The following is a 14,129-nucleotide window of genomic DNA, read 5'->3' on the forward strand; positions in this document are numbered from 1 at the left end:
TAGTATTGAATTCCATAGTGGCCAGTGATCGGCACTGACACATTTAAATTCTCAAAAACTACATACTTACACAATTTAGAGATATACGGAGTACTTTAAACGTTTGTTTACTTTCACAGAATTTTTGGGCTAGAACATTTGCTTTTGCTTATATATTATTTTTGTTTTTGCTCTACTTCTATGTTGTTCATCTATCGCGGTCATGAACATTTCTTTTGTATAAAATACCTATTAACTCGACATACATACATGCAATTCATTTTATGACTTTTCTTAATGGTTAAACAAACATATTAGCCCGAATATCAACCACTCTACCACTAAGCCAACAAATACACACATTATATGATTATTATTTTTTGTATATAAAGCGAATAATGTAGGTGTCAATTTATTTACTGGTCCACTAAGTAAAAGGGGATGAGAATTGCAGTTTTTGGTGAGAGCTCTGAGAGCACACCTGTTATAATCACACCACCATGCAACATCACGCAAACCCTTAATTCTGGAAATATAGCATGTCGTTTTCTTCTCTCTCTCTCTCTCTCTCAAGACACACAGCTATGCAAATTTACAAAAGCTAGGGATATAAACTGAAGCAAAACCATTAAAGAAGCCTGTGCACAATACAATTACAACTTCCAAGGCAGCCAACGCTTTTCCACAAACGACAGCTCAGGTTTGTGAGTATATTTTTTTCAAAAAAAAAAGAAAAAAAAGAGGTGTTCTTGAATTATTTTTTTGCACTTGTCATGCAAAATTAGGGCACAGCACCAAATGCATATTTTGCATTTTCTCTCTCCAAATCTGTATATAATGATGTTGTTTTTGCACGTTATTTAATTAATCTAGTAAATTGTGATGAAGAAAATGGGGAGAGGGAAGATCGAGATAAAGAGGATAGAGAACAACACGAATCGGCAGGTGACATTCTGCAAGAGGAGGAATGGTCTGCTGAAGAAAGCCTATGAACTGTCTGTGCTGTGTGATGCTGAGGTTGCCCTAATTTGCTTCTCTACTCGTGGCCGTGTCTACGAGTATGCCAACACCAAGTAAATATAAACTTTTTCAACAAACCCCTAATTATATGGAGTATATTCTATTTCTTCTATGAAAATTTTCATTTCTTGAGTTCAAATCTTTAAGGTTCAACATGTTCTGTAGTATGTAATAACAAAGAGTATGATATTGATTGTTTATATTTTCATTGGCTTGATTTCATTTTATTTTAGAAATTTAGGGTTCTATCATTTCTTCTCCCTTTTACTGGGATCAAGATAACAGTGGTATATTTGCTAATTCTATTTTTTTTAATAAAAAAACATGAAAATCTTCATTTCTTGGGTTTAGATCTTAAAGGTATGACATGTTTTGTGTGTAATAACAAAGAGTATGTTTCAATATCCAAAATCTTGAGTTTAGTTGCTTAATTTTCTATTCTCACTGGCTTGATTTCGCTTTTTTGATGAAATTTACGGTTCAATGTATCGGTTCCGATCCTCACCTTTTTGGGTTTAAGTTAAATGATACTTTGCTTATTCTATAAAGTTAAAAAAATAAAAATATTCATTTCTTTGGGTTAAAATCTTAAAGGTATAACATGTTCTGTGTGTAATTAACAAATAGTTTATTCCATAACCAAAGTCTTGAATCTGTTTGTTTATATTCTCACCTTTTCTGGCTTCAAGTTAGTATATTTGCTTATTCTAAAAAAAAAAGAACAGAAAAACTTGAAAACTTTCATTTCTTAAAGGTATAGCATGTTTTGTGTGTAATAACAAGGAGTCTTCCATATAAAAAAAGACAAAACCTTGAGTTTAGCTGTTTAATCTCAGTTCTTATTGGCTTGATTTCTTTTTTATAAAGAAATTTAGCTCTATCAGTTCCTCACCTTTTTCTTGCACAAAATCTTGAAAAGATTAGGGCATCATGTGACCTGAGCTTCTTGAAATAGGTAAGAGTTTGTCAGTAATTATTGTAGCCTCACCAAATATTTCAAGAACTAACACTAGCTACTCCTCATTTTCATGTAAAATTGGTTTCTTTTTTTTACTAGTATTATACTATGTGAAAAGAAATATTTCGGTGTACTAGTTGGCATATAATGTAAGAGAGAGAAATGAAAATTTTGTGCAATAATGATTTACTATCAAGTTTGCCTCTGGAAAAAAAGAGTTGGATATAGAGAATCGTAGACCGAACAAATATTACCACAAATCTGTTGTCTGATATAACAGCAGTTCTGATTCTTTCACGTTTTTGGTCATCTTTATGTTTCCAACGTTTTCCTATTCTAGAATATTTATATTAACCATGCAACACTTTTAATATACATGTCTCAGGTCTAAAATCATAAATAATGTGTATTTAAATATATACAACTGTATGATCATGAAATTTATATCAACAAAAATTAGTTTCAGTATTAGTTAATTTAATTAATTTGTCCTAATATTTTTAATTCATTATCTCTTACTATGTTTTTTTTAAATCACAAATCTGCACACACATGATTGCAGCATCAGGTCTACTATAGAGAGGTACAAAAGGGCAACCTCTAGTTCAAGTTCATACACTACTCAAGAGATCAATACTCAGGTAAGTGATGGTGATTATAATATTTATTGCATTATTCATAGTCTAGTGTAAATTTTATAAAATCCTACTTATATAGTACTACTATTTTATGAAATGAAGCCATAATATACATATGTATGTGCATGTGTATCTGATTTCTTGATTGATGATTTAGTTTTACCAGCAAGAATCCAAGAAACTGCGCCAGCAAATCCAGATGATGCAGAACTTCAACAGGTAATAAATCTATATGAGTGCATCACAATTATCAAGCAATTGTGATATAATATTGATGAAATGAATTCCTGATTCGCTGAATATACTCTTTTACAGCCATCTTACTGGCGATGGCTTAGCTTCTTTGAGTGTGAAGGAGATGAAGCAGCTCGAGAGTAGGCTCGAGCGAGGCATTGCTAGGATAAGGGCAAAAAAGGTACAAAACCACGACCACATGAATATAATATACATTTTCATGTTTCATCTCATATTGATTGATCTTGTTCTCTTTGAACAGCACGAGCTCATACTTAATGAAACTGAGAACTTGCAGAAAAGAGTACTTTTCTATCTCAACTTTTCTTGCTGGATATTAGTTCACAAACATATCTTTCTTTTCTTTTTTCTTTTTATTTTTTTCCTTTTTTGTTGGTTCAAAACAAAATCTGGAAAACCTTGGTTTTATGGAACATGTCTTTGCTTAATAGGAAATTCAGCTGGAGCAGGAAAATGCCTGCCTCAGAGCAAAGGTAAAGCTAGCTAGCAAATAATCATGCACTAACAACTAATCAAACTATGATGAATAGATTAAAAAAAGAGCTTCAATCATGGAAATTAAGTTATTTCTTCAAAGAAAACAAAGTGTTTCTTTTGAATTTCATTGTAGAAAACAGTTATATATACTTATAAATTGCAACATTCAGATAGCAGAAAATGAGAAGCTGCAGCAACTGAGCATGATGCCTGGTGGTCAAGACTACGCGATGCAGGCATACCTTTCTGGAAATGTGCTCCAGCTGAATATGATGCAGGCAGCGGTGTATCCCATCATGGATAGGAAGGTTCTTCCTCTCGGGTAAGCCCCCTTCCCTTCTCGAATAAATCAGGTATATCTCCGACTACAAGATTTTTAAGAGCTTTCTCATGACTACTTTCTATCTTTATAACCTAGCTTCTCTTCCCTTCTCTTGTCTGTGCAGGCAATAAACCTGCCGCGCAGATCTGTTTGTGTGTTTGATAATAGCGTGAACCGTGTTGCAGCACTATGGCTGTGTAGTGTGTGCAGAGACATGAACTCATTGCATTATAGTGTGTGTTCTGTTCTGTGTTTTATTTCCTGTCCTTATGTTACTCAAACTTCTGATCTTTGAATCTTGCTGAATTCACTACTTATTAATAAGGGTTTCGACCTTCTAGTTATGTATATGTATGAACATAAAAGTATTGAATAGATATTGAATTCAAGAAAACACCAATTCAAGTACCTTCCACACACAAGAGTGTGAAAACGAGAGCTGCTGATAACTTAGGTTTATAAGTAGGTAGGTAAGTGAAAAGATTACACATTTCACCTATTAGTGTGTGGTGATCACAAAATGGTGCATCCGCTGCTCTGAGCTTGCTTTCGCAGCTCCTCGGTCTCCTTCTGAGCTCTCTCTAAGTGCTCTCTCAGCTTGCGTATCTCATCACTCGATTTCATCTGAGCTTCTTGCGCAATTTCTTCTGCCCTCAGCCGAGCATTTTGCTCCTCCGCCAGTTGTTGTTCCAGCCTATGTGTGGTCTCCTTGAGCTTGGACTCAACCTTCAAATACAGTTTATTCAACAACAAAAAATTGTGTCACTGCTTACTCTCACTCACATTCAGTGGTAGGATCATAACATAATCTTACGGAATGAGAAAACTACCATCTCAGTTATTCGCTTCAGTTGCTCCTCGTAGGCCTCGTGGAACTGCTGCGTCAATTCAGAAATCTGTTGTTTGGTATATCCCTCTAAAGAATTGACTATAGCAGTTTGATCACGTAGCTTGTTTGCTCCTTTCTGTTGAAGATCAAATACAAGCATTAGTATCATAATGAACGTATCGTGGAAGGATGCATCAACGAGCCAAGCAGCTAAAGCACTCACCTTCAGTTCAAGAAATACATCATCTGTGTAAGGTCTCCCACCATTTCTTTCAACAACCTTATCTACAAGTGACAGAAGTTGCTTTAGCTGATCACGTTTCTTGGCTGCCTCTTTTGTCTTGTTATCAAATAGAACACACCTATTCCCGCACATTTTGAGAATTTCCTGCATCAAGATCAGAAACCATAAATCATAACACAAAACTATTCAAGATCAGAAACCACGTAAGTTCATTTAATAAATGAATTACCCTCAAAGGCTCAGGGCAATCACGACCCAAGTAGTCATCGAGACTCTCCTCATTTTCTTCAAGGTCATCACCACCAGTGAAAACTACAACCATGTAATCACTAATCTTGCTGCCAAAGAATTTCCTCAAGCTCTCAACAGCAGCAGCTTCTTCTCTTGAGAAGCGAGACCTAACAGACAGGACGACAAGGAGAGCATGGATACCATCCTTTGCCATATTGATGCATTTAACAATCTCCTTCCCGATAAACTCAGGTTCAGCAGAAAAATCAAACAGTCCTGAAAATTGCAAGTGGTTCAAGTTCAGACGTATTGAAGCAAACAAAGGTAGTGAAATATTAAAAATCTACAGATCTCATCTGTTATCTCCCAAAACTCTTCTCTCTGAAACAACATACACATCTATGGGGACAAACACACATACATATATTTCAAATTCATCAGAAAAACTCGTTGGAGTGGAAACATTTTTTTTAGAAACAAACTATACCCGGAGTGTCAATCACGTTAAGACTCTGGCCATCTTCGAGGACAGTACTCTGTAGCTCACAAGTGCTTGTAACTCCAGCAGAGCTGGACATTGACTTGAACGCCCGTTCTCCAAGTATACTATTGCCTGTGGCACTCTTCCCATTGCCCGTTCGTCCAACTAAAACCACAGTTCTAACCTCCCTCGAAGGTGAAGTAAACTCCCAATCATCATCAACTGCACTCCCCCCCATCACACAAACTTCAACTGCAAAAAAGGGCTATAAAACAAACACATTAACTTTAATATATAACCCTCAAACGCCACAAATAAGATAGATAACTTTCATCACAGAATTCACAACACTCAAAACATATGGCATAAGAGTATCCTTGTGCAATTTACAAGATCCAATCATAATTAAAAGAAAAAAAAAGCCTTAATTATATACCAAATCCAACTGTAAAAGCCTCACCCATAACTCACTAACCGGCATCAAAACTTGAAAGGGCAAAAATATTTTTTAAAATCAATATTTGTTTAGTAAATTCATATTCTTCTTTATAAACACATCCCATAAAAATCAAAACTTGAAAGCTTCTATTAATAGGTCATAGAACCACCAACTGACATCAAACTTGAAAGGGGCAAAAATTGCACAAAAAAAACCTGTATTAAGGGAATCTATTTGACTATAAACACAATCACTAAAAAACTAAAAAATGTAAAAAAAAGTAGAAACTTACCACAAACACACAAAACACAGTAGCACAAGCAAAGGAGATACTTCAAATTACAGAAACGAACACCGATTGGGAAACATCATTAAAGACATAAGTTAAATCAAAATTTTGAGAATTCAAAACTGCATAAGTGGAAATTGAGTCAAGAATCAAACTTTAATGGATGATCGTGACATGAAATAGAATACACCTCACAATCATTACTGAAAAAGAAAAGCAATTGTTGGATATCACTTACTGATCAAGAAACTGGATGAAGAGAGAACATCAAAAGTCGAGAGATATACGAAATGTTAGATATTTGATGCAATTAATATCTTATTATATAAGCAGCTGAAAATTAGATACTCCATATTTTACGTATTTTACACTTGGACCCTTATTTCAGCCCTTGATCCATTCAGAATTTAATCACGACCGTCCGACCAGAAAGATCAATTTTTGGATTTTTATCATAATTTCTATATAGCATTTATTTTTGTAAGTATATAAGAATGACACTTTCTTTTTCCTTTGTTTTAGCCTTGTCTTTAGGTTGGAATTTGACTCAATCGACTACAAAATTGATGTGTACAGCCATAAAACAATACTAGGGATATAAACACATGAATTGGATACTTTTATCAAAATCTAGTAACTCATAGTGCTCCATATTTTTTGATTTATTAAGATTTATTGAATAATTTCATGAAACAAGAAGAAATATTCCTTTACTGTTGGAGTCGTGATGATTAAACTATCCGGTTCACGAAAATATCTGATAAAACTTTTTGTAATAGTAATTTGTTAGACAATATAAAGGCATTAAAATAAATAATTTAAGTTAAATCAATATGAATTGAAAACATTGTTAACTAAGATATAGTTTATCCAAGCTGGGCTTTTACTACTCAGTGTTACAAATGTGGAGCCCACTAGGCCCAACATATGCAGCCCATCTCCTTCCCACTGCGCAGGCGATAAATCTCCATTTCCGGCGACAACTCCATCGTCGTTGTATTCCAATAATCTTCTCAACTCAAGCCACCTTCTGATTTGGATTCTTCTTCCTTCTCAATTTTTTTCTGTGGAGGGCTTGACTTCCAGCTAACCCAGCGAGGTTGATTCAGAAGATCGAAGGTAAATGTCCTAGTATAAGTCTCAATCAATTTATGAGCATACATAATCCTGACATAATTAATTATTGTGTATTGAAATTATATCAAACATTCGATTTGTGGTTCTTGATAAAAAAAAGTAATCCCCTGACTCAGTGCCCAGCCCTAATTTAATTTATATCTGTAGTTAGTTTTGGTTCCTAATCGTTCATACTTCTTGAAGCTTTTTCCTGCTGGCAACATCAAAATCTTACATGAATTCTTCATATATTGTGAGAAATTCAATCTTAGCTTTACACATGAGTTGTTTTCTCTTGGTTTTAGTAGCAGTTAGTTGGCAGAGTTTTGAATTTGCTGATTTTTTGTGTGGTGGAATTAGGTGTAGATAATGAACTGTTATCCCAAATCAAAGCATCTCAACTTCCGATTTTGCTCTTAATTTGTAAATTATTTAGTGATTTATACAATAAGATTAAGTATGATTTATACAATATATTAAGTGTGTTTTCTTCAAAGTATAATGCTTATGAAAACTGGATATCTTGAATATGTTGGATCTTTGATATCCGTGGCATCTTTGTATGATTGGTCTTGATGATAGTGTATATGATTTTTTTTGTTGGGTGTTGCTTTTGTTTTAACTACCATTTTTCATTTCCTTTGTCCTGTAACGTTGTATGGAATGAAGTGCGTATTGCTCTTACAGGTTTAAATTGCTGATTTCTGCAGGCACTTCCTAGTGATCATAATGGTTGGTGCATCCTCAGATCCAAATTCACTTAAAGAGTACCTTAAGAAATACACAAGTAATGATGATAAGGATAAGAAGAAAAAGAAGAAGAGAAAAGCAAAGCCCAATGCTGCTGGTGTCATAGTGGTGGATGAAGATCCTGTGTGGCAAAAGCCTGTTAACGTTGAAGATGAAGAAGATTCAGCTGGTAACTTGATCTTTTCTACTTTTGGCATAAGAGAATCCAACATATTCTTGAATACGACTAACTTAAATGTTTGGAATTTTATATAGATGAAGAGAAGCCTCTAGTTGACGAAGATATTGATGTAAAACGCATGAGAAGACTGGAGCAGGTGAGGTCCAAACGTCCTTTTGGAGTCATTTCTGAGGATGGAAGTGGCTGGGTTCCCTTATCCACTAATCCCAGTCTAACAAAATCTGAAAACCAAGGTTCTGATATCTCCCCACCTCGGAAAAGGATTCCTCGGAATGATACTCCATCACCAGAACCTGCAGAACGAGCAGATGCAGACTCTTCCCCTCCACGGAAGTCACGTCGTGTTTCAGGTGGGAGGACTGCTCGGCATGATACCCCTTCACCTGAGCAACATGGTGAAGACACGGATTTGTCCCCTCCTAGACGACAGCAAAGTGATAAGCATGCATCGTCACCAGAACCTGGAAGATCCTTGCATCATAAGGCGGCCAATGATTCAGATATATCTCCACCTAGACGTGCTCGTCCGGACTCTAGGCATCAAGACAAAGATTTGTCCCCACCTCGACGACAACAAAGAGATAAGCAATCATCAATATCTCCTCCTAGACGTGCTACATCAGTTTCTGACCTTTCTCCTCCAAGGAGGAAGCCAAAGGAATCAGATAATCCGAGAGCTGGTTTATTTTCTGGTAAAGATATCAGAAAACAAATCGATAAAGAGAAGAAGGACAGTTGGTTAAGGTAACTACTTTGTAGTCCCAAGCATAATGCAACTTTCTTAACCAGCTCAGTGAAATCCTTACCTCCCTATCTTTGCCTCATAAGTCATACCATGTTTAATATTGTCCTTCCATCGATTTAATAATTCTAAAAATATGTTTTACATTGTTAAATGTGGTGGGTAATATCGGCATCTGGGCATATAGACTAAGTTCAAATAGGTTACCGTTGCAAACATAAAAAAATACCACATGCTATTGCTCTGAGCTGTTTCATTGCATGATTTTTTTATGTTTTTTCTTACTCACAGTCAAACTCTGATAGTGCCTATATCTTGTAGCTTTAAAAAGATGGATCCTTCAGTAAGCGGCCGAGATGCAGAAGCGATATACCGCGACAAAACTGGGAAACGCATGTCAAAGGAGGAATATCTGAAGTCCCAGAAGAAAGAAGAGAAACCAAAGGAAATAAAACTAGAATGGGGCAAAGGTTTGGCACAGAAGAGAGAGGCTGAAGCTAGACTTCAAGAAATGGAAGCGGAGAAGGATAAACCCTTTGCTCGGAGCAGGTAAATTTAGAAAGAAAACCAATTTGTAGTCTTTTTATGAGGTAATATAATGGAAATCGTGCAATAGTATGTTAGGCAAATATGATAAGAGAAGCTTGTTCACATTGACCACATTTATGCTTACTAGACAATTTTATAGTAGTATTTGTTGAAGTCCTATACTTGTGGATTTTGACAGTTACCTAAATATATCTTCCATGAAATTTCTTTTTGGGGATTAAAGATATAATTGTGTGAATCAACAGCTTCATTAATTGGGAATTTCTCCTTTTTTTCATTCTTTAACTTCTGAGTGAAACAAACATGCTTCACAATGTGGATGATAGAGCTGTTAATGTTAATACTTAATATGATAATTTGCTTGCAGTATATCTAATACTTACTGAACTTCCACATATCACAATGCTTCTTCATTTATTTATACTTTTTTAAACAATTGTAATGCATTTTTTATTGTCATAATAGCATAACAACAAATATGAGGTACTTGTTTGGTGAACTAAGGTGTGTATGATCTTAAATATGACATTTCACGTGACAACTTATAATGTAGGGATGACCCTGATTTTGATGCAATGCTCAAGGATAGAGTTCGATGGGGTGATCCCATGGCACATTTGGCTAAGGTGAGCTGCTCATTTATTATTATTTGAACTCATATATATTGAAGTAAAACTAATTTGGCCTTTTCTTTCCCTTTCCATACTCACCCAAGTTTATATACCGATTGTTCAGAAAAAGCAGTTGGATGCACTCCTTCCGAACCTAGGTGATAGTGAGAGGATGAAAGAATCTGGATTCATAATACCCCAGGAGGTCCCAACTCATAGCTGGATAAGAAGAGGAATCGATGCAGCCCCTAACCGCTATGGGATCAAGCCTGGCCGACACTGGGATGGTGTGGACCGCAGCACAGGTGAGTCTCCTTATCCCATCCTATCTCCTCTGTACATCATTTTCGTGTTAAGATTGTGTAGCAAAAGAGAGATAATCCTTATACACTGTTCTTTGCCTTGTAGGGTATGAGAAAGAGCTGTTTAAAAGAACGAACGACAAAAGGGCTACCGAGGCAGAGGCATATCTATGGTCTGTTGCAGACATGTAGATTTGAGAATCATGGATTAGTGCTTCTAAATTACATGTGTTAATGAGTACTCCTTTTAAACATAGCGGAAGAATTGGTTGATCTATACTTGGACAGGGGTTAAATTGTAATTTCACGTGATGTTGATTAACTATGTTACTTAACTTATGAGCATGGCTAATTGAGATCTATTGATGTTTACCTCGTTTTATTTTTTATTTTTGGTGAATGAACAAATCATTATAAAGATAGTGTGACGGACCCATACCTCAAACCTTGGCTTTATATATTATCACTAAATTCACACACGCATATGTTGTCAACCTTATGTGGATTCTGGATCAAGATTATTGGATTATTTTTGTTCCAGTTTTATGGAGTCTGAGATTGGTATATCAGTATATGAACCATCTTGGTTTGAGAAAACTAATGCTTTTTAGTTCTGTTTTTGTCATTACTACTTTGGCAATCAAAAGTTTAGATTTCATCTCTGATAAAGACATCAATATGTACATACATGCTTGTAATAGAATCTACCAATTACATGATGTTTTAGATTTTCTAATTCAATGGTGAATATTGCAGCCTAACAGAAGTCAACCAAACATTTTATATAACATGAATTTATATTGAAATATGTGTAGTAATCTCAATAGTGCTACACAATTATCAATCTAAAATTCTCTTTTAAGGGTCTACAAATTGTTCTATTACATAAGTCGGTTTAGTTATGGGCTTTCAATCCATACAATTCTCATTTATCAATCTCAACAACTAAGAAACGAAAAGACAACTTTCTTTTGATCTCTCATGATAAAATTTTCAACTAGTGAAATGTATGTATTTTAGTGGAGTTGGGCAATAGTTTAAGAGTAAAGCAAACTTCTTGAAATTTATATATTCTTATCCTTGAAGAGTAGTCATATCAAGAAAAATGTAGCACATTCATGCCCTTTCAAGTCAAGACATATCCTCCCTCCACAAAACCATTGCACTTTACAAACTCAATCCGTACTTATATATTATAATCCCACAATCTTACAAAAATCAAGTCATTTGATCCACCAAAAAACCAGACAAAAACATCCTTAAAAAATGATGAACAAGTTACTAATGTTGCTTTGCTTTCTAGTGTTGCTCCTTGTTCCCCTTTCAAGTGCTGGCCAAGATCTCTCTGACACATTTGAGGTTTTCGCCAAGCTCCACGAATTGAATGTGGAAGACGAAGAAGGAGAGGACGACCCGTTGGAGGCCTTAGACCTCCCATCTATGCATGGTGGCCATATCAGCAAAGTGCTTGTCAATGTAGATGGATTTGGTGCTGTTGGAGATGGTGTAGCTGATGATACTCAGGTTTTACACATTCAAGTTTTAATATAAGACAAAAAAAGTGTGTTTTGAAATTCTTGATTAATCTTATTTTGTTTTTGTTTATTTTAGGCCTTCACTAATGCATGGAAACAAGCTTGTTCCACTCCAAAATCAGTTCTCTTGGTCCCCGAAGGGCGTCGCTACTTAGTGAATGCAACGAGATTCAGAGGGCCCTGTGCAGACAAGATTGTGATCCAGGTAAAGCCCTTGTCTTGGATCACAACCCGTTGTTCGTCTTGCAATGACTCTTGTGTTTGCAGATCGAAGGGACCATCGTTGCACCAGATGATCCCAAGAGCTGGGATCCCAAGAATCCAAGAACTTGGCTGGTTTTCAACAATCTAACCAAGGTTTATTTTCAAGGGAATGGTGTCATAGATGGCTCAGGCACCAAATGGTGGGCTGCTTCTTGCAAGAAAAACAAGTCCAATGTAAATAAAAACTCAATCTTGATTCAAACATTCATGTCCTAATCTTAATTCAATCTACTAACCAATATTGTTTTTCTTGTTCTTGTTTGTGACTATGACCTGTTCTCAGCCTTGCAAGAGTGCACCAACGGTGAGGCCAACTTGCCTACTAAACCTCGTCGCCTACTATGTATGATCATTGAATCGGGTAATGACATGGAATATCTTAATTTTCAGGCCCTCACAATAGACTCGAGCTCAGCTGTGAGAGTGAAAGGAATCACAGTTCAGAATGGGCAGCAAATGAACTTTGTCATCGGGCGTTCAGACTCCGTTCGGGTCATAAATGTCAAAGTATCAGCCCCAGAGGACAGCCCCAATACAGATGGGATTCATATCACTGAATCAACAAATGTAGTTCTTCAAAACTGCAAAATTGGGACAGGTTCTTATTACATTACTACACTAGTATTGTGCTCCATTTTTTTCAAGAAATCATGATTCTTGGATTTTTTTTTTAATTCAAAACATGTGTTGATTATAGGAGATGATTGCATATCAATTGTAAATGCTAGCTCCAATATCAAGATAAAGAATATATTTTGTGGACCAGGCCATGGAATTAGGTAACAATATACATACACTCTTACAATGAAAAACAATTTCAATCCATTTTTATTAGACTAACATTACTAGAAACTGCACTGCACCACCAGCATTGGCAGCCTTGGAAAGGACAACACAACTGGCATTGTCGAGAGCGTGGTTGTGGACAAGGCCTTCCTCCGAGGCACCACCAACGGCCTCAGAATAAAGACCTGGCAGGTAACTTGTAAAAATATTTTCATAATGAAGCGCATCTAAGTTGGTAAGACATTTTTTACTATCCAAAGTGGTTATTTATGCATTATGGCCATTGCAGGGAGGCTCTGGCTACGTGCGAGCAGTGCGCTACCAAGATGTCAGGATGGAAAACGTCAGCAACCCGATCATCATAGACCAATTCTACTGCGACTCGCCAAAAAGTTGCGAAAATCAGGTAAGCCATAATGACTAGAGCTAGAAAACTATCGGGCAATATAATGCGATAGATATCATGGCCCATCCGGACTCGATCTTTTGTCAACTCTATACGACCTAACAACCTCGTTTCTTACGATCATCAGACATCAGCAGTCAACATAACCCAAATCATGTACCGCAACATAACTGGGACATCAAGAAGCCAAAAGGCCATGAAATTTTCTTGCAGTGACACAGTTCCTTGCACTCACATCATCCTTAACAACATCAACCTGCAGAGGAGCGACGGAACAGTGGAGACCTACTGCAACTCTGCAGCGGGCATTGGCTACGGGTACATAAATCCATCAGCAGAATGCCTCTCCTCTTCTGACAAAGATGCTAAAATTGTTCAACCTACTACACAACACATAGTTCACACAGAGCTTTGAGTTGCTTCTTGATTGTTTGTTATACCATGTAGTATAAGCAGTGTGAGATTGGTTTGGATTATCATGATTCTTTGATTGTATAATGAATTCTGGTTAAAACAGAGTAAGATATACTTAGAATAGATAGTATGAAGCATATCTTGTAAGAGCATCAAGGATTGTATATGTAACTTTTATACTTAATTTTCGGCTTGGAAAAATAAAAGATATTCATGTATGCTTATAACCGTATGTTAGATAATTTAGAAGCTTAGATGCTTAGGTTACAAACATTTCCTATTTTCAACAAATCATTATATTGTAAGTTCCA

General features: G+C 36.0%; 4 protein-coding genes across 11 annotated transcripts; 3 read left to right on the forward strand and 1 right to left on the reverse strand.

The window, feature by feature from the left end:
- Positions 1–510: 510 nt before the first annotated feature.
- On the forward strand, positions 511–4,043 carry LOC125195896 (agamous-like MADS-box protein AGL11). Of its 6 annotated transcripts, none has more exons than XM_048094179.2 (9): positions 516–679; positions 853–1,052; positions 2,520–2,598; positions 2,753–2,814; positions 2,911–3,010; positions 3,092–3,133; positions 3,282–3,323; positions 3,498–3,680; positions 3,774–3,993. In XM_048094179.2, exons 2-8 carry the CDS (start codon positions 862–864, stop codon positions 3,651–3,653), a joined length of 672 nt encoding a protein of 223 aa, XP_047950136.1. In that variant the 5' UTR covers positions 516–679; positions 853–861; the 3' UTR covers positions 3,654–3,680; positions 3,774–3,993. The 6 variants fall into 6 exon arrangements, with proteins under 6 accessions (XP_047950133.1, XP_047950136.1, XP_047950132.1 ...); XM_048094178.2 differs by having other exon boundaries at positions 521–679; positions 3,498–3,649; XM_048094176.2 differs by having other exon boundaries at positions 511–679; positions 2,911–3,133.
- Positions 4,000–6,548, reverse strand: LOC125195895 (immune-associated nucleotide-binding protein 9). Of its 2 annotated transcripts, none has more exons than XM_048094174.2 (6): positions 6,401–6,548; positions 5,441–5,699; positions 4,952–5,229; positions 4,702–4,866; positions 4,480–4,614; positions 4,000–4,375 (listed from the first exon to the last, which is right to left on the reverse strand). In XM_048094174.2, the coding sequence occupies exons 2-6, from the start codon at positions 5,670–5,672 to the stop codon at positions 4,163–4,165; spliced, it is 1,023 nt and encodes a 340-aa protein (XP_047950131.1). In that variant the 5' UTR covers positions 5,673–5,699; positions 6,401–6,548; the 3' UTR covers positions 4,000–4,162. The 2 variants fall into 2 exon arrangements, with proteins under 2 accessions (XP_047950131.1, XP_088925852.1); XM_089069726.1 differs by lacking the exon at positions 6,401–6,548 and adding an exon at positions 6,166–6,310.
- A 550-nt stretch (positions 6,549–7,098) lies between these two features.
- On the forward strand, positions 7,099–10,785 carry LOC125196438 (pre-mRNA-splicing factor of RES complex protein). 2 transcript variants are annotated; one of them, XM_048094954.2, is made up of 7 exons: positions 7,099–7,281; positions 7,966–8,197; positions 8,284–8,953; positions 9,273–9,500; positions 10,054–10,126; positions 10,236–10,416; positions 10,520–10,785. In XM_048094954.2, the coding sequence occupies exons 2-7, from the start codon at positions 8,008–8,010 to the stop codon at positions 10,603–10,605; spliced, it is 1,428 nt and encodes a 475-aa protein (XP_047950911.1). In that variant the 5' UTR covers positions 7,099–7,281; positions 7,966–8,007; the 3' UTR covers positions 10,606–10,785. The 2 variants fall into 2 exon arrangements, with proteins under 2 accessions (XP_047950911.1, XP_047950910.1); XM_048094953.2 differs by having other exon boundaries at positions 7,100–7,281; positions 7,989–8,197.
- Positions 10,786–11,506: 721 nt separating this feature from the next.
- Positions 11,507–14,045, forward strand: LOC125194038 (putative polygalacturonase At1g80170). The gene is made up of 9 exons (XM_048092039.2): positions 11,507–11,937; positions 12,025–12,153; positions 12,216–12,386; positions 12,496–12,516; positions 12,603–12,810; positions 12,910–12,991; positions 13,082–13,190; positions 13,288–13,404; positions 13,532–14,045. Exons 1-9 carry the CDS (start codon positions 11,680–11,682, stop codon positions 13,817–13,819), a joined length of 1,383 nt encoding a protein of 460 aa, XP_047947996.2. The 5' UTR covers positions 11,507–11,679; the 3' UTR covers positions 13,820–14,045.
- The last annotated feature ends 84 nt before the right edge of the window (positions 14,046–14,129 follow it).

The sequence above is a fragment of the Salvia hispanica genome, chromosome 4 (genome assembly GCF_029641045.1).
Source record: "Salvia hispanica isolate PSC_SH4W2 chromosome 4, Shi_PSC_v1, whole genome shotgun sequence".
Lineage (NCBI taxonomy): Eukaryota > Viridiplantae > Streptophyta > Magnoliopsida > Lamiales > Lamiaceae > Salvia > Salvia hispanica.

What these genes read in the sequence shown, in the direction of transcription:
- LOC125196438 (XM_048094954.2), top strand. Translation starts at nt 8,008, where the DNA reads ATGGTTGGTGCATCCTCAGATCCAAATTCACTTAAAGAGTACCTTAAG. An exon ending in AAGAAGGACAGTTGGTTAAG is followed by an intron (nt 8,954 to 9,272) that starts GTAACTACTTTG and finishes TATATCTTGTAG; the next exon opens with CTTTAAAAAGATGGATCCTT. An exon ending in CCATGGCACATTTGGCTAAG is followed by an intron (nt 10,127 to 10,235) that starts GTGAGCTGCTCA and finishes CCGATTGTTCAG; the next exon opens with AAAAAGCAGTTGGATGCACT.
- LOC125194038 (XM_048092039.2), top strand. Translation starts at nt 11,680, where the DNA reads ATGATGAACAAGTTACTAATGTTGCTTTGCTTTCTAGTGTTGCTCCTT. An exon ending in CTTGCAAGAGTGCACCAACG is followed by an intron (nt 12,517 to 12,602) that starts GTGAGGCCAACT and finishes CTTAATTTTCAG; the next exon opens with GCCCTCACAATAGACTCGAG. An exon ending in GGACCAGGCCATGGAATTAG is followed by an intron (nt 12,992 to 13,081) that starts GTAACAATATAC and finishes CTGCACCACCAG; the next exon opens with CATTGGCAGCCTTGGAAAGG.
- LOC125195895 (XM_048094174.2), bottom strand. Translation starts at nt 5,672, where the DNA reads ATGGGGGGGAGTGCAGTTGATGATGATTGGGAGTTTACTTCACCTTCG. An exon ending in TAACGTGATTGACACTCCGG is followed by an intron (nt 5,230 to 5,440) that starts GTATAGTTTGTT and finishes TGCAATTTTCAG; the next exon opens with GACTGTTTGATTTTTCTGCT. An exon ending in ATGTATTTCTTGAACTGAAG is followed by an intron (nt 4,615 to 4,701) that starts GTGAGTGCTTTA and finishes GATCTTCAACAG; the next exon opens with AAAGGAGCAAACAAGCTACG.
- LOC125195896 (XM_048094175.2), top strand. Translation starts at nt 862, where the DNA reads ATGAAGAAAATGGGGAGAGGGAAGATCGAGATAAAGAGGATAGAGAAC. An exon ending in TACGAGTATGCCAACACCAA is followed by an intron (nt 1,053 to 2,519) that starts GTAAATATAAAC and finishes ACATGATTGCAG; the next exon opens with CATCAGGTCTACTATAGAGA. An exon ending in CTCAAGAGATCAATACTCAG is followed by an intron (nt 2,599 to 2,752) that starts GTAAGTGATGGT and finishes TTGATGATTTAG; the next exon opens with TTTTACCAGCAAGAATCCAA.